We start from the raw sequence: 24,137 nt of genomic DNA on the forward strand, positions 1-24,137 counted from the left end.
TATATTGGGTTGAGGAATAATTCATGAGCATTTTTTCAAGTTAAAAAAATATATTCATAAATGAAACACTTTCGCAAAATATTTCATGCCATTTGGTAGATAATTTTTTGCTCTAATAGATGGTGGGTTTGATTTTCATATGTCTTTAATTTTTGCTTTCATTTTCAGCTCATTAAATGAAATGTCAAGTGGACAAAATCGAGCATTTTCGACACCATCTGCTTTTTGCATTTAATTTCTTGCAATTTCGTTTACAACAATGCATACTATATACCTAGGTATTACATGAAATAAAGTATCATAATAAATGTTTTGGGTGTAATCTGTTCATGCATTGAAGTATTGTATAGTCTTGCATGTAATGCTTGAATGAAATTATTTAAAAAATGCTCACGAATTATTCCTCAACCTAATATATATATATAACATGTAACTTCATAAGACTAGTGCTTATACCTACAAAAGAATTTAATCATTCAAATCCTTAATTTTGTGGACATTCTGACATAATTATCTTCATGATGTCCTTGCTGTTATCATCATACCTTATAAAACTTTTGGTCTGTTTATAAAAGGAAGATAATAACATGGTTTGGATTACTGGATTAGTTTTCAGTCAAACAGAGATAAATGTTATCAGACACTGTAAAGCAGGATTTAACAGTTTCCTGGCCGTATCATTTCATGTTTGAAGAGTTAATGTACTTGGGTTAAGGTACATAACAAAAGAAGGGAAATACGTATTTTTGTATTTTCTCCAAATCTCTTGGTCAGATTATTAAACCTACTGATGCCAACAAAGATATATATACAGGGTGGCCCATAAATCCCTACCCATCCATATATCTTATGCATCCAGTGTATCTATGTGCTGTCCCTCATTCTCGCTGCATAATATTATGGGACGCCATATTCTGTGAGACATTTTCCTCAACATAGCAGGGGTTATTGTTCCAAATGCCACGGTAACAGCTGCCTTCAACTCATCATTAGTATTATAACGTTGTTTATAATAACATATGGATGGGTAGGGACTTACGGGCGACCCTGTACATATCACAGGTGTCAAGTCAGTCAACTGACAGTTTATTTTTTAACAAATCAAATAATCTAAAACCCACAATAAATACTGTAAATACCAAAGTTTCCAAATTTGTTTTTAGGCTATACAGTCCCCATCTGCTTATCAGCAAGTTTTAGACTTACACCCCTACCAATGGACTTCAAACTGACTATCAACAAAACAAAAAAATACCATATTTATTAAGATGCACTACATCTTAATATTTATTACATTTATATACGTTCTGTAAATTTTATATATATTAATAAAACATGATGTGTGAGTTTAATGGGTTTCTGCTCTTCTTCTACTGAAATTTCTATTCATGAGCAATATTATGCCACATTATACTATCCTTCATTTTTATGCAGTGAACAGCCATAAAATTTTTAAACTTACATTATACATTCATAACAGCAGCATAATATTAAAAAAAAACATTTACCTACAATAACTGTAATACTTATTTACTTTTGACACATCAATATAATGGCAGTGTATGCAGCAGCACTGGCTTTGTTATCGTCAGTAGACAGGGGATGAACCATTAACTGGTTCTCTAAATTAAATTTATGGAACTTACATCAAACAAAAATCCCATATATCCAAATAAGATAAAATATAAATAAAACATTTGATTTGTCAAATGCCAAAGTCTTATACATATCTCTCTCAAAATACATACTTTTTTTGCAGATTTTTTCAGATAATCAATTGATAACAAACTTGCTAACTAATGCACTTTTAGTTGAATTACAGATAAATATATAAAACAACTCTCCTTCTCCAAGTTACTAAAAGCTATAGAGCTAATAAACACACTGAATACTCATTAGCACATTTCTTCATTTACTCTGCTACTTATCCTGTTCTGATTTGCTTCTTACTACAAAAAATTTCCAGATCATTACACCCACTCCAGGAAACAAAGATCTAAATCAAAATATTAAAAATATAGCTTAGAACAATATGATTATATACAAAGTTGTACAAGAGCACTTTAACACTTATAATTATAATACTTATGAGTTTTATAATGAGACCAGTTGTTGAAACTGAGATATGTTAACAAGAATACATAAAGAAATCAAGAACACTTTTCTCATTGAGGTCACCTTTCCTCCTTCCAGTATATCCAATAAACGTATCAAACCTTTGTAAACATTCAAATGTTGTTAACCTCACAGAACGTATCACGCAAACCTTCCAAAAATGTATAACTCTTTAAGAAATACTTAAGTCAAAGATAAAATACACAGATGCACTTCCAAACATTAATTAAACTATGATGATAAATTCTACTTTTATTTTGTTATGAGTTAGTTTAACAATCATTATTATTCCTTCAAATGTTTAGTTCAACTATGAATTCTTATTAACATTAAAGCTCTAACTCACCTTCTGTCTAAAGCTCCGAGTTTGAGTATGTATGTATTACGAAATTGACAAAAGCTTTCCCTAGAAGTAGCATATAGATATTAATGTTGTGAACTACTATATGGACCTATGTAATACCTAGTCACATAAAACATAACCTTGTGCCCTAACTGCTGAATAAAAAGCCTACAAAAGAAGTTCACAATATATATAGTTAGAAACAATTATTGCTAATAATTTCTCAATACTGTTTTTAATATCTAAAAGTGATTAATAATGTTTCTTATTGTTCTTACTTTTTAAACACCTTTGAATACCTGAACCAAGTTGTCTTTATTGTAATTGTTTTGGAGATGAGAAACTAAAAACTCCAAATCTTTAAGCTTTTTCTCATTGCTCAAATTTCTAAAACTTCATTTGTATTATTTCTTATATTCATTAAACTTCTTTATTGCTAATGATATCATGTATAATTACAAATACTATTAAATTTTTAGTAATTGTAATCATGTGGTTTGGTGAAGCTTGACTTCTATTTTCTTTATTTAATTATTTATTTTAGTTAAGACTCATGAATCTATTCCAGCTAACTGAAATCTAATGTAGTTTCGGTTTGATTTTTTTACGTCATAGAAAACACAGACTGTATAAAAATTGTATTATAAGACAATAATTTGATTCATTCTTTAAAAACAATCTTACAACCTACTTAAATTTGACAAGATACTACTGATATCACATTTCAATATATAAAAATACTATTAACACTTGTTTAAAACAAGATTAATGCACAGTAAAAATTAATCCAGTTTATAAGTTTTATAACAACTACAAGAAAACTGTTAACATGTTTTGGAGACATCTAGTCTTGGCACAAGATATTATTAGTTTTAATAATTATTATTCCAGTGGTTCTAAACTATAAGTCTGTGGGCTAATGCTGACCCACAGGGAGATTTCAGCCAGTCCACAAGAGGGTGGAAAATATGTAGTGCTTTAGAAAAGTTAATATTATATGAAATACTTGTGCAATTTTGGACTCAGAACTATTTGATCCTTAGTTGAAAAAATGTTGGGAACCATTGATCTGTATTACACACAAAATATAAGTTTTATGCTTTGACCCAGTTTATTTTGCAAATTTTAAATCTCATTTATTTTTATCATATTTCTGCTCATTTTTTATGTCTTTTCCAAAAAACGATTCACTAGATTATCATGCACTGGTGTTAACTTGGGTAATCAACACAGCTGAAGTAGCCTAAAGTAAACCAAAGCTTCTTTACCACAAGTACCCATATTAATAGTATTTATCACTCTTTAGTTTATACTGTTTCTACTCTTCACCATCTATGGTAATTACTGCATTTTCACTTATGTTCGTGATACTTGAATGAATTTGCATATTAAGTACTTGACTTTTTCAAGTTTTTGTTGGAAGTTTTAGACCAGTTTAGACACTTTAAATATCAGTTTTAGAGAAACTAAGTTATTTATTATGTTATAAAAATTATGTAGGATTATATTTTATTTAACTTTATTTTTTTAATTTTCTATATATTTCATTGTTATAATGTATTTTTATTATGCAATTTGTGTGCATCGATTTATGGCTAAATATAACACAATAAAAAAGGTTAACAATTGTGTAACCTCATCAAAAATTTCAACATTTTATACATACTAATATTGGGTTTCTTAATACCATCACCAAGTTACCTACTACCCCATCATTACATACACATCTAATTCTACTGCTTAACTATAGTATGTGTATCACTGTTAAGCAATAATCAGCAAAACGAGTGGATATATTTTCCCTTAATAATTTTTGAAATATTTACTTTTCGTACACTTTCATAGGGTATTTTCAAATTTTGATAACAATAAGTTAATAACATAGGATTAAACCCATTTTGAATTTGAGCTACTTATGTTACTACGTATTATTATTTTAATCTGCTCCAATTCATTGGTTCAATTTCCCTCAACTTTTTTTATAATAAAAATGGCGTATCACACAGAACTTTTTTTTTTCTGATTTTGACACTAGCCTATTCAGCGTCGTTCTTAACTAAAGTAGTGTTAGACTCAAAACAACCATTTTTTAATGTTCACTTCTATCCAAAACATAATAACAGATAGCTATCAAATGTAATTAAACTCTACAAAACAATGTTTTAACACTGCAGTTATATTTCGCTAGAGTAAAACATCATATAATTTCTTACCAAAGGAGCTGGAACTGGTTAAAATATTTAAACCACTATCGTGCATCGTCTGTCGCTTGATTGTTTATTATGAATTTAGATTTAATTGTAAACCACTAATAGAAAGCACATCAATAATAACTAAAGTGTAAGAAATCTTAGCTCCAGTAATGAACACTCCTGACATGGCCAGGTGGTTGAGGCACTCGAATCGGAATCCGAGGGTCGCAGGTTCGAATCCCGGTCACACCAAACATGCTCGCCCTTTCAGCCATGGAGACGTTATAATGTTAAAATCAATCCCACTATTCATCAGTAAAAGAGTAGCCCAAGAGTGAACGGTGGGTGGTGATAACAAGATATCTTCTCTCCAGCCTTACACTGCTGAATTAGGAACGGCTAGTGCAGATAGCCTTCGTGTAGCTTTGCGCGAAATTCAAATTCCATTAATGAATAAAACATTATTTATATCATGAATGATTATCAAAATAGCAATTATTAAAGATTAGCTAAACGATTTTTAACAAAACATAACTCACATAAAATTATGAACTTGTCTTTTTTAATAAAATAAATTAATAATTTAACAAGTATTATAATATGTCCAGAACACTACCCACATGATATTTACAGAAAAACCTTGTTATTTCTTCCCTTCATTTAGCGTTGTAAATATTACAGAAATGCATACAAAGAATCGTTTCAATATACAATGACAAGGGCTTAAACGTTACTTTAAACACAAATTAATTACACGCACTAACCAACATATCATAATGTTTGTCTGACAAAAGTGAAAGTTTAAATTGTATAAATTATGTATAAATCCATCGTAATAACTTTCTATGTTTTGATTACCATCGACAACTTGATGAACTCAAAACAAACAAAAAATAAATCATACAGCAAAGCCACATCAGGACTATCTGCGCTAGCCGTCCCTAATTTTACAATGTAAGACTAGAGAGAAGGCAGTTAGTCTTGTTTGTTTGTTTTGAATTTCGCGCAAAGCTACTCGAGGGCTATCTGCGCTAGCCGTCCCTAATTCAGCAGTGTAAGACTAGAGGGAAGGCAGCTAGTCATCACTACCCACCGCCAACTCTTGGGCTACTCTTTTACCAACGAATAGTAGGATTTACCGTCATATTATAACGCCCCCACGGCTGAAAGGACGAGCATGTTTGGCGCGACCGGGATGCTAACCCGCGACCCTCGGATTACGAGTCGAACGCCTTAACACGCTTGGCCATGCCGAGCCCAGGCAGTTAGTTATCACCACCAACCGTCAACTCTTGGGCTACTCTTTTACCAACAAATAGTGGGAATGACCATCACATTCATTATGACGAGAATTTGTTTGTTTGTTTTGGATTTAGCGCAAAGCTACACGAGGGCTATCTGTGCTAACTATCCCTAATTTAGCAGTGTAAGACTAGAGGGAAGGCAGCTAGTCATTACCACCCACCGCCAACTCTTGGGCTACTCTTTTACTAACGAATAGTGGGATTGACTGTTACATTGTAACACCTCCACGGCTGAAAATGCGAGCATATTTGGTGCGACGGGGATTCGAACCCGCGACCCTCATATTACAAGTCGAACGCCCTAACCACTTGGCCATGGCGGGCCTCTTAGACTATTAATCTTGATAGATTGCAGTTACGTGTAATCCTAAGACTTTTAATGGGGCTTGACTCGTAATCTGAGGGCCGCGGGTTCGAATCCCCTTCACACTAAACATGCTCACCCTTTCAACCGTAGGAACGTTATAATGTGACGGTCAATCCCACTATTCGTTGGTAAAAGAGCAGTCCAAAAGTTGGGGGTGAGTAGTGATGACTAGCTGCCTTCCTTCTAGTCTTACACTGCTGAATTAGGGACAGCTAGCGAGTGTAGCTTTGTGCGAAATTCAAAAACAAACAAACAAACTTTAATCTTGACAGATGGTAGTTATGTGTCCTTCTTACACTGCTAATCTTGATAAGTGGAAATTGCATGTACATATTAGATTACACTGCTCAACAATTTTTTTGAAAGTTTTGTTCCCTGAAAAGTTTTTGCTGATTGTGACAGGTACTTGGTGGGTATGCACAAATATAGGTTTAGGTTTTGCTTCATCACATAGGAACTCTGAGAAACAGACAGGTAACTATTTTCCGGCAATAACGTATTTTATTGCGTTTATGTTTCTAATACGCTATTAAGTTCAACATAATTAAAAGTGTTTTGCTCCTGATTTACCTTTGTATTCAATGTACGGTGCATCACGTTGCAGTGTCAAACAGTAGTCAGCAAGCATCGACGGATTCCAGTTGCTCTGATATCGTTTTTCCATTGCAGCAATGTCCTGGTGAAACCAAGATTTCGATGAAACGGTACGTGATGGACAAATTTGGATGTGATTTTCGTGATCAGCAGCCAAAATCTATAAGGAACACCCAACAGTGTTCAAGAAGCAAAAACTTTGTTGTGCAGTGTTATTAATCATGACAGAAACGTGACGTTACTACCATTAAAGTTATAATTAAAGTATATTTATGCTATTTTTCTTACACATTATTGTTTTGATTTTGCACAAAAATGAAGTGGAATAAACAATATATCCGATCTAGAACTTATTATTTTATTGATGATACACGACAAGCAACTTAATTTTGAGTTGATACTATACATCTCGCTTGAGCTAGTCAGTTGTTGTTTCTTGATTGGCCGCTTACAAGCTCACTTCTCACCAATAAAGAGATTTAATATCCGCGTAGAAACAATAACGTTCAAAACAATTCATTTAAGTCGAACAGTTTGTAATGTTCGAAATAACTAAACATTTCTAGTCAAATTCTGTAGTTTTCCGATTAATAGGTATTAATCACAATGTTAGCTTCCGAGGCACATAGCGCCCTGACTGTAGCTGACTAATAATATCAATGTTATTTATTTTTCGGCGAGTTGGTTTTTATATATGCGATACTCCAGAACATTCACCAAAGTTCGCTTGGCAACGGTACTGTCAATCACTAGCATTACATACACACCTAGTACAGTTGAACTGATTAACGAATAAGGACGTTAAAGAAACGGTAGGTGTCTTTCGAATCATGGAAAAGGCAAGAGAAGCAAAACTAAATGGTTTAAGTTACAGGAAGATAAGAGGAACAAACAATAAGGGGAATATCAGAGCTGTCAGTAGCTGGTAACACAAGACGGGGAAAGCTAATAAAGCAACAGAATAATGGAGATTAACGTAGATATGAACGAAAAAGAAATTTCAGAAGATTTAGCAATGAATAAAGATGATTAGAGAAGGATAATTCATGTGGAGGATGCTGACTCCTGATAAAGGGAAATTTCGAAAAATAATTTTTCTGACCATCACAATCAACAACACTTATTGCTAACTTATAAGCTATTCTTTACCAATGAATTATGAAATCTAGTAAATGTGATTTATAATTGGAGGATCAGTGGGGTATATTTTTAAGTGACACTAAATTTAACTAAAACTAATTGAATTGATTAGAGAAGCAAATGAACTACACAAGGTATATACCACATAATGAAGATATTATATATTTATATTAAAGGCATAAAACACAGTCTATGTACTTGCTTCTGGATGCAGAATATGTAATATTCTGCTGGATTTATAAATTCAGATTTATTTCCGCTAAAGAACTTGTTCAAAATCTGGAACATAGATGTTTAAATTTGGACTTTCTAACTTCAAACTAAATGTTAAATTTACCCGTAGCAACCAATGCAATCACGTGATCCGCCATTTTCATTCAAACACAGAAGAAGTAACAACCTCGAGAAACTATTTTACCCACCATCGAAGAACACTCGCTGCCATAGTTTTTGCACAATGTGCAATATTACATCCGCTTCTCTCCACAAATAAGACAGGTGTTAACTTCAGAGAATGACAAAAGAACAGAGGCAACAAACACAGAATAACGTTTTAGTTCATTCTCCCCATGTTTTCCAAAATAACTGTAAACACTTTCTCCTCCTGGCCCGGCATGACCAGATGGGTTAAGGCGTTCGACTCGTACTCCGATTGCAATACAACTAACAGACTACTTAAAACTTGAAGAAAGTATAAAGAATGAAGAACTCAAATTATTTCTAATTTTATTTACAAGTCCTCGTTAATTGGTGAATAATGATTAAAACATATAGCGACAGATGTGGAAATGTTTTCTAACGATACATTTCCTAGCTATCTCACACCAGGAATAACTCTATAGTTCTTCCAAGTAAGGCACATTTTAAAAATTCAAAGATATTTCTTCTTCTTTGCTTTGTTTTTTGTGAATTTTTTAATTCCTGTTAGAAAGTAACATTGTTGTTAAGGCTTTCCAGTAATGCACATACTTACAGTTTATATTTCACCCTAATCTTTAGGGAGCCAGATATTAGAAACGAAACACATTACACTAAAGCTTCATTTTATTCGTTGAGGCGTTCGACTCGTAATCCAAGGGTCGTGGGTTCGAATCCCTATCGCACCAAACATGCTCGCCCTTTCAGCCGTGGGGACGTTATAATGTGACGGTCAATCCCACTATTTGTTGATAAAAGAGTAGTCCAAGAGTTGGCGGTAGGTGGTGATGACTAGCTGCCTTCCCTCTAGTCTTACACTGCAAAATTAGGGATGGCTAGTGCAGATAGCCCTCGAGTAGGTTTGTGCGAAATTCCTTAAAACAACAAAAAAAAAGCTATCCCTCCACGTAGTTATAACGACAAAAACCGGTTTTTTATACCACTGGTAGGCATAACATAGATATTCCTTTGTATAACTTTGTGCTTTACTTCAAATAAAAAAAAAGCTGTAAGCTGCTATAAACAACATGAACGACAAAATTATTTGGCAAATGTAATGAAAACAATAAAAAAAATGAGCTCTTTAACAATAAATCGTCAAAAATAACCTTTTAGTTAGAAAAATCATATATGAAATGAATATAAAATATCCTTTTAACAAAGAAAAGGTACAATGAAATACTACATTTTTTCATCATCACTTGATCACATTAACATAATCAAAACCCTTTATAAAGATACGTTACAAAAAATATAAAACCTTTCAAAAATGCTTAAAAAAAGGAACCATCCTCAACTCATACCAGATCTAGTCTTCCCACTGAAAAATCCGTTTTTGTTTACCATCTAGCTACAGCAGTTCTTTTGTCTTTGAACAACCTTTTGAAATTGTTCTCAGGAGAACTCGTTTGCTTCGACCACAGTAGAACTTAACTACACCGCCTGTTCTTATAGATATGGTGAAAGTATTCTTGTGAGGTGGAAACGTATTTTAAATACATCGCCTGTAGATATCTACTCATTTGCTCTGTATATCATCATCACTTATAGCAAGTGTTCTTCCAAGTTGAGTGGGCCTGGAATAACAAACTTCACAATCATATGTTTGGTACCCATTCTTCAAACCAATCAGATGGTGAGTGATAAGACGAAGTGCACGTTTTCACCACATCTGACGTTTCGGCCCAGCATGGCCAAGCGCGTTAAAGCGTGCGACTCGTAATCTGAGGGTCGCGGATTCGCATCCCCGTCGCGCCAAACATGCTCGTCCTTTTTGCCGTGAGGGCGTTATAATGTGACGGTCAATCCCACCATTCGTTGGTAAAAGAGTAGTCCAAGAGTTGGCCGTAGGTGGTGATGATTAGCTGCCTTCCTTCTAGTCTTACACTGCTAAATTAGGGACGGCTAGCACAGATAACCGTCGAGGAGCTTTGTGCGAAATTCAAAACAATCTGACGTTTTGCACACCTCAAAGAATAGCTGTCTGTTAGTAATGGTTCCCTGATACACATAGTGTCAACACAGTGCACGGCATCCCTATTCATTTGTTGAATAAACCGAAGAATACTGGAACGGAAGTTTTATATTAAAGATCAGTAAAAAAAACAAAAGTGGAGTTTAGGAAGACTAAAGGTTTTAATAGGATTCACCCGGATTCCTGGAGTGAGCATTCAAGGATTAATTATCTAAATTGCAAAAATTACTATATGCCCTGTGCTATTAATGAGGGAAATACATAATTTTCTCAACATTTTATAAGTAAACGATAAAGTAATAATTAAATTCAGTGGTAGATAATTTCTAAAAAGTAATATCTTGTCTGGAAGATCAGTTGAAATGAAGTAGCACATGAAGTTGGTTTGTTACAACACGGTTTACGACACATTTACACATCAGTTAGTTTGTGAGCCGAACACAAGATTAATAAATACTTCATTTGTGACTTCTGACAGCAGAAAATTAATCATTAATTTATACAGAAAGAGTGTGTGTGTGTGTGTATTTACTTATAGCTAAGCCACATCAGGTTATCGGTTAAGCCCACCGAGGGGAATCGAACCCTTTATTTTAGCGTTGTAAATCTGTAGACTTACCGCTATACTAGTGGGGGGCTACAGAAAGAGAATTTGCACATTATTTTTTGACACGTTAATATTATTTTAAATAAGCTATAGATTTTTCTAGTAGTTCCGAAAGGGTTTTTAAGTACTCTATGTAGAATAAAACTAACAAATAGTGATATTTCTTCAGTAGATATGTTGAGGCATGTTCCTCCGAAAGAAACGCATAACACATCACTAGAGCTTACTGCATAAGGGTACCTCAGAAAATATATTTTTACTTACGTTCACGTTTTTTAAGTGGTGAAAATCGTTTTGGAAATCATATTTATTTAGTTAATTGTAAAAAGTTTCGTTGTAAATTGACAAACCATCAACAGCCATCCCAATATTCAGTAAGATAGTGCGAAAAAATCAAACGTTTGTCAATCATCCTGGTATCAATAAACTAGTTTCGCTGGTAAAACTATCAGTCGTCAAATCAGTATTCAATAAAATCATTCTTAAATATAATTATTGGGCATTTTAATATTCAATAAATCACAAATTATCACGTTGAAACTTATATTTATTAATAACTATTGCTTTTTACATATTTCCTGACTTAAAAGATAACTTAAGGATGTAATTTTATACAAAATTTGTATTAAAAGCGCTCAAATACCACTTTTCAACTAAACATAGGTAACCTGAATTAAATAAACTTTCTTTTAGAAGTATTGGAACACAAAATACTATTTAATTTATATAAGAATTGTATTTATATTTGTATATATAAAAAAACATATTTAATTACCATAATTTATGTTTAACTGAAGTTGTGGTATTTGAACGCTCTTATAGATTATATGTAAAATTACATCGTGAAGCGAAAACAGAAGACTGTGTTATTTTTTGTGTTCACAGATGGAAAGTTGTCTGTATTCTAGTTATAAATATGTGTGTGTGTTGTAGTATGAGTGAAGTTACGAAAACCCAGTGGGCCTAACATGGTCTGACGGTTGGAGTGTTCGTTCAGCCGATTACCTAGGATCGTCGTAATGTAACGGTCAATCCAGCTGTTCGTTAGGAAAGAGTTGGCCTTCTCTCTTGTCTCTGATACTTTTGAGAAACGTTTTATAACTGAATAAGTAATAGGTACGTCATAATCAACATATTACTACAATGTGTAAAGGTGTGATTGTTTGAAGTTAAACACAAAGCTACATGATAGGCTATCTGTGCTCTGCCCACCACGGCTATCGAAACACAGTTTCCAGCGTTGTAAATCCGCAGAAATACCTCTGTACCACTTGGGGGTATGTGTAAAGGGACTTCTCAGATTATCTCAATAATAATAATAATAACATACATATAGACAAATATACCATCGACATTTTAATCTACAATATTTTATTTTTTTTTAGCAATTCAAAACAATGGAATGTAATTGCCACAACAATAAAATTGAGGTACGTGAAGGAAACTACAGTTTTTATTGTTGTATTTTGTTAGATAGCCACTGGTATATATTTAAACACACATGCTAAAACTTTATATAGAAATAAAAACTTTTGACCACTTTCTGAAAGAAACTATTCTACTGAACATCTTTCTACGTAGACAACAAAGGCTTTCTATGCAAATAATATGGTTTAGAGCCATTAGCTTTAATAATTCCAATGACCGTAATAGTTCTCTCATCCAATCCAAGTCGTGGTAAAAAAACAACAACTTCAGAAACGGTAATGCAATCTCAGTTACGACCCTTTTAAAAATATACATTGCTAAGTACACTTTCTCTCTCTACTTATGGTCCATCGATTATAAGGAAGCAGCAACGATTAAGCGTTCAGTTACTATGGTAACGAGACGATGAACACCGGAAATTGGCATCATCAGGAGGTTACTATTGCCTTCCTGCGCGTCGCAGAAAAGTTACGAGAGAAAAAGGACGTTAGAAACCCTGGAAACGGAATGAAACAGCAGTGGTTCAAAAGTACTTTAATAGATTGAATTTCTAGGTAACCAAGAAACGCATCAAAAGTTGGGATTTTTGGCAGTACTGTAAAGTTCACAAACAAAAAACAATGCTACTACAAAAAATCGCAATAATCAAATGTTTTGGAAGGCCTGACAAAATGTAGGGCATTTTAACGTGTTTAGTCTTTATTTTAATTGGCATTGAAATTAGGGAAAAATATTAACTAATTTAATAATTCTTAACTGTTCAGAAGTTTCAAAAACGCTTAATTTCGTGTTATTGTTAAGTGTTGTTGAGCTTTACAATCAGCGAAGAAAGGAAAATTGTAATTGATTCGATGTTTCGATATCTGATTCCATGTTCTTTTAGGGGGCGGAGAATATGACGTCACAGCTTAAGGAACGAATGAGAATAAACCATATTGGTAGCTGTTGATATAAACCGAGATCAGTTGTTTAGCTAATATATAAGGCAAGAAAAGCGGTAATTGTACGGCACTCGAACTGGTGAGTAGAAACTTTTGTATACTTATGCAACATTGATTTTACGTTGATGTAAAATATATTGGAGTTACCTAGCTCAAAATATACTACATACGTTTCTCGGTGGAAAACACCTGTTAGTTATATGTAAAAGTCCTCGTTGCATTTGGTATAATAACACAAATTAAGATTTTTGATTAGGTGAAATAAGTTATTTACGTCCTATTTTGCAAGCTTAGTTTTTATCTTGCATAAACATTCCATTTTCTTTCTTTTTTTACATCTGTTTATTATTCTAAAATACTGGCAGAAAACTGTTTTTATACTGAGTTACTATTTATTATTTTTCAATACAACCTATGTCTTTAAAATGTATTTTATATTAGAGAATACATTTTAAAGTCCTTAATACATTAATAATGAATACACATGAAACGAAATATTCAATAATTCACACTGTTACAATCATAAACCAACATAATTTTGAGGGTGAGTTTGTTGAATGTGGATTTAACACTAACACACACAAAAAGAAAACAAAAATCAACACAGATTATAGATATGATTCACGTATAAGACTATAAGACTAAAACGGTAAGATTTTTCGGTCGATCACAAACGTATTTTCTAAAGATACGTAATATTTAATTTCAGAAATTAAATGTGCCAAATGAACAAAATCTTCGTGGATAGTCAATAAAAACGAGATAGACTTTTTTTTAAATCAAAGTTTGATTTATGGTCATGTGAAACATAATTTCATATATCAAATTCTTTGCTTACAGTTACTTCGAAAAAAGGTTTAAGATTTATAGCATTAAATCCTGGGTTCTATCCCGGGAATGGACGAAGCGCAGTTAGCCCATTCTCTAGCCTTACCTCTAAATAAAATTAGCAAGTTATTAATTAAAAAACCCTATATAGTTCGCAATAAGCATAACTTGCGTGCAGTTTCTGAAATTAAACCTTTTGCAAAGTCTTCGCTAGAAGTCTTAAATGTAGTTCTGTAAGGAACCTTCAGTTCCATATTAAGTAAACAGTACGTTAAATAAGAAAGTTTATATTGGAGATCTAATGGTTTGGTTACAATCTTTTCGAAGCGCTTTAAGACTGTAAAGATTGAATTTCGTTCAAATTAAGGTTTCAACATAGAATATTGCAAAAAATCATGCTTAAAGAACCATATCACAATTGAAAGGTTTTGTTTTTCTTTGTTTGTTGCTAAGCCTAACGTTCCACAGTGAGTTTCCGTTGCTCTATCCCAAGCAATATTGTAACACATCATGATCTGATTACTCATTTACAAGGTAATTTTTTAATTACAGTTGCCAAGGAGGCAGTTTTTTAAATAATTTCTTAATATTTGTTTTCATTCTGAAACTTTATCCAGTCGAGCATCAAAACGAGGACTCAGCAGTCTCATTTTCCTTGGATAACATCTGGAAGCTTAGGTCACAGATGTCATCATTAATCAGTACTGAAGTTGTCTGGTGTAGTGGAGCGAGACAACAAGACTCAGATATGAGACTGTGTTTTCTATGGATATCAGTATTTACTTTCACCAAAAGTAGATTTTTTTTTAGTCAGTCCTGAAATTCGATTAACCTGATTCTTATGCAACCAATACTTTTGATTAGTTGTCCTTCCTCTGGTTAACAGGCTAGTAACTTGGATCATTATGGGTGAACATTAAAGTTGTCGGTTAGACCGTCTATCGCATAGATTATAATAGTTTGATTTACAACAAAGCTACATTGGGATTACTGGTGTATCCAGGTCGGAGAATCGTACCTCGAAATTTAGCACTGTAAGTCTATAAATTTGTTGCTATCCCACTGGAGTTCCAAAACACTAAAAGACAAATATGAACATAAAACAGAAGTGTCGCGACATAACTTAGTAAAATAGTTAGTTTCAAAGAACTGTTGTCAGTTGCTTGTTGTAGTGTTCTATTGTTGCAGTAATCAGATACTTTTTTTAGCTTTTACGAAAAATCGAGGTTCTATACCCGCGGTGGGCACAACGCTTTTGTTTGTTTTTAAATTTCGCACAAAGCTACTCGAGGGCTATCTGCGCTAGCCGTCCCTAATTTAGCAGTGTAGTCATCACCACCCACCGCCAACTCTTAGGCTACTCTTTTACCAGCGAATAGTAGGATTGACCGGCACATTATAACGCGCCCACGGTTGGGAGGGCGAGCATATTTGGTGCGACCGGGATTCGAACCCGCGACGCTCGGATTACAAGTCAAACGCATTAACACGCTTGGCCATGCTGGACCTCAGACCACAATCCAAAAAGTTCTTTATGTAGCTTTGTGCTTGAGCAAGTAAATTCATCTATCGATTCAAAAACAACATAAAAAATATAAGGGATAATAAACGTGTTAATTATCAAATTAAGATTGCAATAACAATAATGAGTAAACAATAGATCAATATGCAATAATTAATATTTGTTTCAATGAACACAGTTAACCAAAACATTAGCTATTTTATATTTTATGTTTGGGAATTTATATTTAATTCTGTTGGGATCAACAAATGAATAACAAGTTTTCTTGAGAAATGAAGACATGGATTACTGTGCTGAAGACGATGTAACAGCTCTTATATAACAAACTGTACAAAACATTAGAACAAATAAATGCGGTTTTATTGATTTTACACTAAAACAAGTATGTTATCTTTGAATAATCGAGATTCAAAATTTGTCTGACTGGAACTTAAAATTCACTTCTAGTTAAATAAGTTGTTTTCTTCCACGTAAAGGGTTTATCTGCACTCTGTAAGCCTCGGGGGAATCGAACCTCAGGTTTTAGCGTCGTAAGTCCCGAAAGTTACTCTTATCCCACTGCAGATCGAGTTACGTAAAAACAATCTCCTTTTGTCTCACTCGTTGTCTTGAAAAGTCAAACTATCTAACTAATACTATATTAACTCCTTAACCGATTACCTTGGTTACCTCTGACTGTCCAATGAATAATTAAGGTCTCTTAATATTACATTCAAGTGTGTGTTTGTGTTTCTCTTGTTGCAAATATTTCTTAATATTTGTTTTCATTCTGAAACTTTATCCAGTCGAGCATCAAAACGAGGACTCAGCAGTCTCATTTTCCTTGGATAACATCTGGAAGCTTAGGTCACAGATGTCATCATTAATCAGTACTGAAGTTGTCTGGTGTAGTGGGCGAGACAACACAGATATGAGACTGTGTTTTCTATGGATATCAGTATTTACTTTCACCAAAAGTAGATTTTTTAGTCAGTCCTGCGATTCACCTGATTCTTATGCAACCAATACTTTTGATTAGTTGTCCTTCCTCTGGTTAACAGGCTAGTAACTTGGATCATTATGGGTGAACATTAAAGTTGTCGGTTAGACCGTCTATCGCATAGATTATAATAGTTTGGTTTACAACAAAGCTACATTGGGATTACTGGTGTATCCAGGTCGGAGAATCGTTGTGTAATATGGTTTCAAAAATATTTAGCGTTTAATGTTTTAACAACTTTTTAGTCAATCAAGACATTACATCACCCATGTCACAAATAATTCAAACTTGTAACCAAGAAACAATGGTTTGTTTGTTTGTGTTTTCTTATAGCAAAGCCACTTCGGGCTATCTGCTGAGCCCACCGAGGGGAATCGAACCCCTAATGTTAGCGTTGTAAATCCAAAGACATACCGCTGTACTAGCGGGGTGCAGCAACACTGGAAATAATAATCTAAAGAAAAAAACGCTAAAATAACTCTTAAAATGTTTTTTTTTTCAAGAGTAAAATAACAGGTTTATCTAATATAAGTTTTTAATTTCAGTGGACGCCATTACAACACAGTGATTTCATTGATTACCTTATACAGAACAGTTGGTTGAGTTTTAGTACATCGAAATGGATGCAGAAGAATTTCGTCGCTGTGGAAAGCAAATGGTTGATTTTGTAGCAGATTACATCTGCAACATCCGGGATCGACGAGTGGTTCCTGATGTTCACCCGGGCTACATCCTAGAACTCATCCCTGATCAGGCCCCTGATGAAGGAGAATCCTGGGAAGATGTTTTTAAAGATATTGAACGAGTTATAATGCCAGGCGTGAGTACATGTTTATTCAATATGCTTTGAGTTCTTTTTTTCGATAATATTTTTTCTTTTCTTTTTATCATCACAGATTTCCAAATGTATGGATGAAAACCATGGAAAATAAATGTGTTTGAAAATTCGGATGAATAATAGTTTTTCAGTATTCAGAATGGTAAAATAATTCTTGTCGACATTTTAAAAAAGTGACTCAAATGAACAGACTCAACATCATGATGTAATATTTTCGTGTTGGGCAACTATAAAACGAAAAACTCCTTATTTAAGAATTTTCATGCAGTATTCCGTTGTAGTGAACTGAAAATTTTGCAAGAAATAAAAGTTGGTTTCATCTCAAGAACGGAGATAAATGTTCATGTCCCAAGATAGGTCAGCGACGAGTTAATGCGCGTAGAACCCTAAAATTCGAGGTTCGACGCTCAACTACAGAAGCAAACAGTGGAAACCCCCGTAAACTAACAAAATCAAATATTACAAGACAAGAATTGTGATTTGTTACAAGAAAGTTAAACCTAGTTCAAGAAGGATTTTTTATTAATTCTATATTTGATATAGTATTATTACATGTTAATGCTTCGAAATGTGATCTTCACATTATATACATAATTACAGTGAGTTTGTATCAACTTGAAAAAAAAATTAACTTTGTACATTTTGATACAATCAGTATAATTAAGGACAAACCGAGTACGTGGTTACCTGATTTATGCAATAACAAGAGATTCGAGGACTTGATTTGAAAAAGGATAAGTCTAGTAATTTGTGTAGGTGGCATAAAACAGAGTAGCGTCAGTGCTAAGACAAACAAATACTATTTTTAACGGTAACAATAGAATTAGAAACAAAAGGCGATATGCAACGAGTCTACAGTTTAGCGTTGTAAGACTTGAAGCCAACCACTGACCGCCCGGGTGGAACTGGTTTGCTAAAAGATATTAATTATAATGTTTAGGTATTATCTAGAGTGATTGGGTCGATATATTCAGTAACTGTTAGAGATTACTTTGGTGGCTTGAAAGTGGAGTTTTTGTTTTATTTGTTTGTTTTGGAATTTCGCACAAAGCTACACGAGGGCTATCTGCGATAGCTGTTCCTAATTTAGCAGTGTAAGACTAGAGGGAAGGCAGCAAGTCATCACCACCCATCGCCAACTCTTGGGCTACTCTTTTACCAACGAATAGCAGGATTGACCGGAACATTATAACGCCCCCACGGCTGAAAGACTAAGCATGTTTGGTGTAAAAGGTTTTAACTAATTTTGAAATAAGAAAGTAATTGAAACACAAACTAGGGGCTAACTCTCAGGCCAAATCGAACAGCGATTTACTTTTCATCTTGTCTACTCGCGAGTCAACGGACTTACAACTCAGTAGATAGCTCCAGTGTGAGTAGCCCAGTTTTTTTGGTTTGAATTTCGCGCCAAGCTACACGAGGGCTATCTGCGATAGCTGAATTTGCAGTGTCAAGTCATCACCAATCGCCAACTGGCTACTCTTTTACCAACCATGCCGCCCCCACGGCTGAAAGACTAAGCATGTTTGGTGTGCCTAGTTTAGTTTTGGTAACGGACCAAGAATCCTGAGCCCTCCGATTCACAGTACGAGCAGGCTAGCCATTTGGTGACAGACGTCGAACAAAGTTGAACATATTAAGGATATAAATATAATTTTGACAATTATATTTTAGTACCAGTTAAGCATCATGGAACATATTTTTTATACAATTAAGCTAATAGCAATTAAACACCATAGAACATATTTTTTACACAATTGAATTTAATACCAAATAAGCATCATGGAACGTAATATTAATACCAATTAAACATAATGAAACGTATTTTTATACAATTGAGCCAATATCAATTAAGTGTCATAAAACGTAATTGCATGCATCTTCTAGAAAAATAAGTATATTACGCAAATCAGCAAGAATTTTGATCCTGGCGTATATCGGAAAATAAGAACGATATACGCTGTATACACGTATTTTACAGTCCAAGAAAATGTCGGTGTCTACCTGTTTGGAATCTCAAGGACATTTTACTTTCCACCACACATACCTTAACAATGTGTGTACATATATATAGCGTAATATTTTACGCCCGACCCAGAAATTAAGTAAATATACAATTTTTCAATTCTTAATCTACAGTAATGCTGTGGATGACAGAAGTTGACAGTGTGTGAAAAGCCAGGCCAGGATTTAATAAATGTACCTTCATCGTCGGTGCTTCGTATATTGATCTTTCGTAAACCACTGCTCTCTCGCGCCACAAACGTCAAGAGGTTAGCGTAAGTAGAGACGATTTAAAGCACCTAGTTGAGTGCAGCTTTAATGGAGACATCCTGCTTCCACATTCTATACAGTTCTTCTAATACCACCACAGCAATGGAAGCACTTTTAATGGATTAGGAAATGACATTTTGACAGCTAGTGAACTGATAGTTCTTTACAGCAGAGAAGAAGCCAATACTTTAAAAGTTAGGATCAAACATTTGGCTGAGTGGAGTTTCTTTTTTATCAAGTATTCAGAACTTTGATTTGTTTTCTTTGAGAGCACTCTCCTAAATAATTTCTATTTTATAGGAAATATCTAGGCAGCCCTTTAAAAATCTTTACTGTTATTAAATACAAACAGGTTGGTGTCTGTGAGGTAAAACTAAAGCAGACTATCGAAGCCGATAATCGAACCATTGAAGTTGAACATTGTTATTTTCATACAGTTTATTGTCATCATTTTAATACTTTCAGTGTAACATAATATGTGGACCAAGCAGGTCGTGAGCGGCATAAAAACAAGTTGATAGTTTTATGGTTAATGATTTGCGGATATTGCAACTGTTTACATAACCCGAGTTGCACATGTAAAGCACGACTCTTTACCCGGTAGACTCCGCATTCACACGATTTGTACTTGTTTAAGCTTCCCAGAGAAACACCTCGTTCATTCTATGACTTCGGACAATCAAGATGAGATGTAAGGCTTGCATAGCATCTGCTTGCTTACTCTGATTGGTTGTGAACTGTTTTTGTGACTTTCCATATTAATACAGCTCCCTCTTGATGCATAACTGTGAAACCCTCAAACTTATTAAAACTGTAAAAAAGTGAAGAATAAGGATTGGTTTAGTTTGTTTTGTTATTTGTTATTTTTTTTAATTTTGCGCAAAGCTACTCGAGGGCTATCTGCGCTAGCCGTCCATAATTTAGCAGTGTAAAACTAGAGGGAAGACAGCTAGTTATCACCACCCACCGCCAACTCTTAGGCTACTCTTTTTACCAAGGAATAGTGGGATTGTCCGTCACATTATAACGCACCCACAGCTGAAAGGGCGAGCATGTTTGGTGCGACCGGGATTCGAACCCGCGACCCTCGGATTACGAGTCGAACACCTTAACCCACCTAGTTTGTTTGATATTTCGCGCAAAGCTACACGAGAGCTATCTGCGCTAGCCGTTCCGATTTTAGCAGTGAGAGACTAAATCTATGATCACAAAAAACACTAATTTCCTGTCTTCATTTCTAAACCTAAAACGGATTACTTTGACCTTCAGTAATATTGAGTTCACAAGTAATATGTAGGTGTGTAAATCTTTCATGCATCACTATCACTTTACTTTTCATCATTCATCAATTCACCATGACAACAATACTTTTGTTAATCCCTGTTAGGGCCGATCCAGGTTTGAACCGGCTACAAAGGGACTTTCAATGATCGGTTGCTTAGCTACCAACACATCCCTCAGTTCATTTCCAACAGTGTACATATTGCCAGTTGATTACTTAAAACTGGTGTACTTGTTACCTCTTTATTCAACTTACAAATGTGTTTACCGGCTACGAACCAACAAAAAATGTTGAAAATTCCTTTTTTATTGCACGAATTTATTGAACACAACAAGTTCTATTTGAACACCAACTTCATAACCATTATCTAATACTGACAGTAAACACAGTATAAAACAAGAAAAATTAGAATTTGTAGTATTATAGTCATGGAAAGAGAAATCACTGTTTATAAAATAATGCACCCCCCAGAAATCATGTTTATGCAACTGTTTTCTGATGGCCAACTGATATGCAAAAGATTAGTTATTAAGTATATACTATACACATTAATTCTTAAATAATCTTTTCGTAATTATAATTTTGAAGATAATCACAGAGCATAAAGTGCTACATATTGCTCATGAACAACGGATAGACGTCAAAGAACACACTGAGACGTTTGGTTTATATGGAGAATCATCTGAGAAATAGAATTTACAAAGGGTGGCTGGATGATCAATCATTTACGTTCCCGTTAACCACGACCGAGGCCATCAGATGCTTGATTTGCACCAAACTGAATTGAAGAAATGACTGAAAGATTACTGGTTTCATTCCAACAGAGTTAGAATGTTATAAATTCCTATTGTTCTTTTACAGTTTAACTCACGAAAACTAAAGCAAATGAAACTTCGATTGACAATTAGTTTGAGAAAAAAAAAATCTAAGACACTCCGAAATACAATGCACAGCCTCGATATCACTATGGTTAGTTACTGAGGTTTTATTATAACTCTTAGAAAACAAATATGTCTGATTTTGCGCGTAATATTTGTGTGTCTGTGTGAAAGTCATTTGTGATTAGGATTTGGTTTGTTTTTTATTTTATTTCGCGCAAAACTAATCGAGGTCGATCCAAACCAAAGGGAAGGCAGCTAGTCATCACCACCCACCAAGTCTTGTGTTACTCTTTTACCAACGAATAGAAGGATTGACCGTAAGATTATAACACCCCACGGCTGAAAGGGCGAGCATGTTTGGTGTGGCGGGGATTCGAACCCTGGCTAGTCGGGCCGAAGAATAAGGAATACATGCTCACGCATACGTGTTTCAAAAATAAACTGAAAATTGAGTAAAAACACATTTATACGATCTATCCATTTGGTTTGTGTACCTTAAGTTAGAAAACACAAAGTTGCTCTTTTTTAAGTTCATTTTTAGTCAGATACCAATATAAGAGTGTAAACTAGCGAACAGTTTTATCACCCAGTATTTCAATATTATCGACCTTTGAATTGATATAAGAAAGTTGTACTCGGTGTTTCGAAATCCTCTGCTGGTCATAAAATTGGTTTTGCTGACAAATGTGAGCCTAACTCTATAAATCAAACCTGTTCGTGGAGATTTTCTATTATGGTTTAATAAATAATGACAAGGACAGACAATGGATACGTTTTGTTGTTGTTCAAGTTAGAACTTACTGACACATTGGTTTTGGTTTTTATAAGAACTTTCATCATTATTGTATAGTACTAATTTAATAACCCATATACAACTGATATAATTCATAGTATTAGAACTGTTAACTCACGTAAAAGTTAAGAGAACTGAAGAGATGGACAAGCTTTGATATTCTTTGAATTACGTAACACAAGAGAATATAATAACTGAACTCTCTAGATCTTTAATTCACAAATGTAAGAGTAATTCTATTTAGATATTATAATTATTATATTTTAATGAAGTAATGCTTACGTATAGATGTTTTACTGCTTCATGCAATCTGCCTTGAAGTGAATAATTTCGTATATTTAGTGTGTTTTTTTATTTCACGCAAAGCTACTCGAGGGCTATCTGCGATAGCCGTCCCTAATTTAGCAGTGTAAAACTAGAGGGACGGCACCTAGTCATCACCACCCACCGCCAACTCTTTGACTACTCTTTTACCAACGAATAGAAGGATTGACCGTCAAATTATAACGCCCTCACGGCTGAAAGGGCGAGGATGTTTTGGTGCGACTGGGATTTGAACCCGCGCCTCTCGGATTACGACTTGAACGCCTTAACACGCTTGGCCATCTCGGGCCCGCGTATATTTAGAATAAGTCGTTACTGTTTTTTTTATGTAAAGCCATACAATGGACTATCTGTAGCATGTCCACCACGAGTAAAGAAACCGTGGATTTTAGCATTGAAAGTCCATAAAGTTACCGCTGCATTTAGAAAAAAAAATAAATGCAGTCTGAGCTGAACTGTTTGCGTTTTGGTCAATTTTCATGATATTTTATATCTTCATGAAATAGTTATTTAATAAATGACCTAGTAGTAATAAAGAAGGTAGCGTATGATCGGACAAACATATACGAGTTGTTATTCATTCTGTATAAGTTGTTTTGAACATTTGTTTGTCATAATACATACACATCTGTTTCGTACAAAAGGGTGTGCTTTCGGTATAATTTTTTTCGAAACATATTTTCGTTTAACTCAAACAGTTTCTCTGTACTTGGTGTAGAGTCACACCTCGTCACGTACCAGATGTGAGAAGCCGTTAAATTGTTCACCTTTCCGAAAATATTATTAAGCAAGTGGGCATTGCTGGAACAGTAGGGTACTCCAAACCCAGAATCCTGAACCGTCATCAGACTACAGGAAACGATGTCCCAGGAATGTCTACTCACAGATATTGATAAACTACTGCTCGAAATGATGTTTTGATTAGGTTAATACATCAAGGTCGAAAGAAGTCTTGAAATACTTTACGAAAAGAATGGCATGAACATATTCATT

General features: G+C 34.2%; 1 protein-coding gene across 3 annotated transcripts in view; it reads left to right on the top strand.

The window, feature by feature from the left end:
• The first annotated feature begins 13,000 nt into the window (after window positions 1-13,000).
• LOC143244970 (aromatic-L-amino-acid decarboxylase-like) overlaps window positions 13,001-24,137 on the top strand; it is a 39,780-nt gene continuing 28,643 nt past the window's right edge. Inside the window, exons 1-3 of one of the 3 annotated variants that reach the window (XM_076490601.1) lie at window positions 13,001-13,155; window positions 13,366-13,502; window positions 17,343-17,572. In XM_076490601.1, the coding sequence (XP_076346716.1) occupies window positions 17,372-17,572 (201 nt within the window). In that variant the 5' untranslated portion in view covers window positions 13,001-13,155; window positions 13,366-13,502; window positions 17,343-17,371. Of the gene's footprint in view, window positions 13,156-13,365; window positions 13,503-17,297; window positions 17,573-24,137 lie in introns of all 3 variants that reach the window. The other 2 variants (XM_076490599.1, XM_076490600.1) reach the window with 2 other exon arrangements.

This window comes from Tachypleus tridentatus, chromosome 2, assembly GCF_004210375.1.
Source record: "Tachypleus tridentatus isolate NWPU-2018 chromosome 2, ASM421037v1, whole genome shotgun sequence".
NCBI classification, from domain to species: Eukaryota; Metazoa; Arthropoda; class Merostomata; order Xiphosura; family Limulidae; genus Tachypleus; species Tachypleus tridentatus.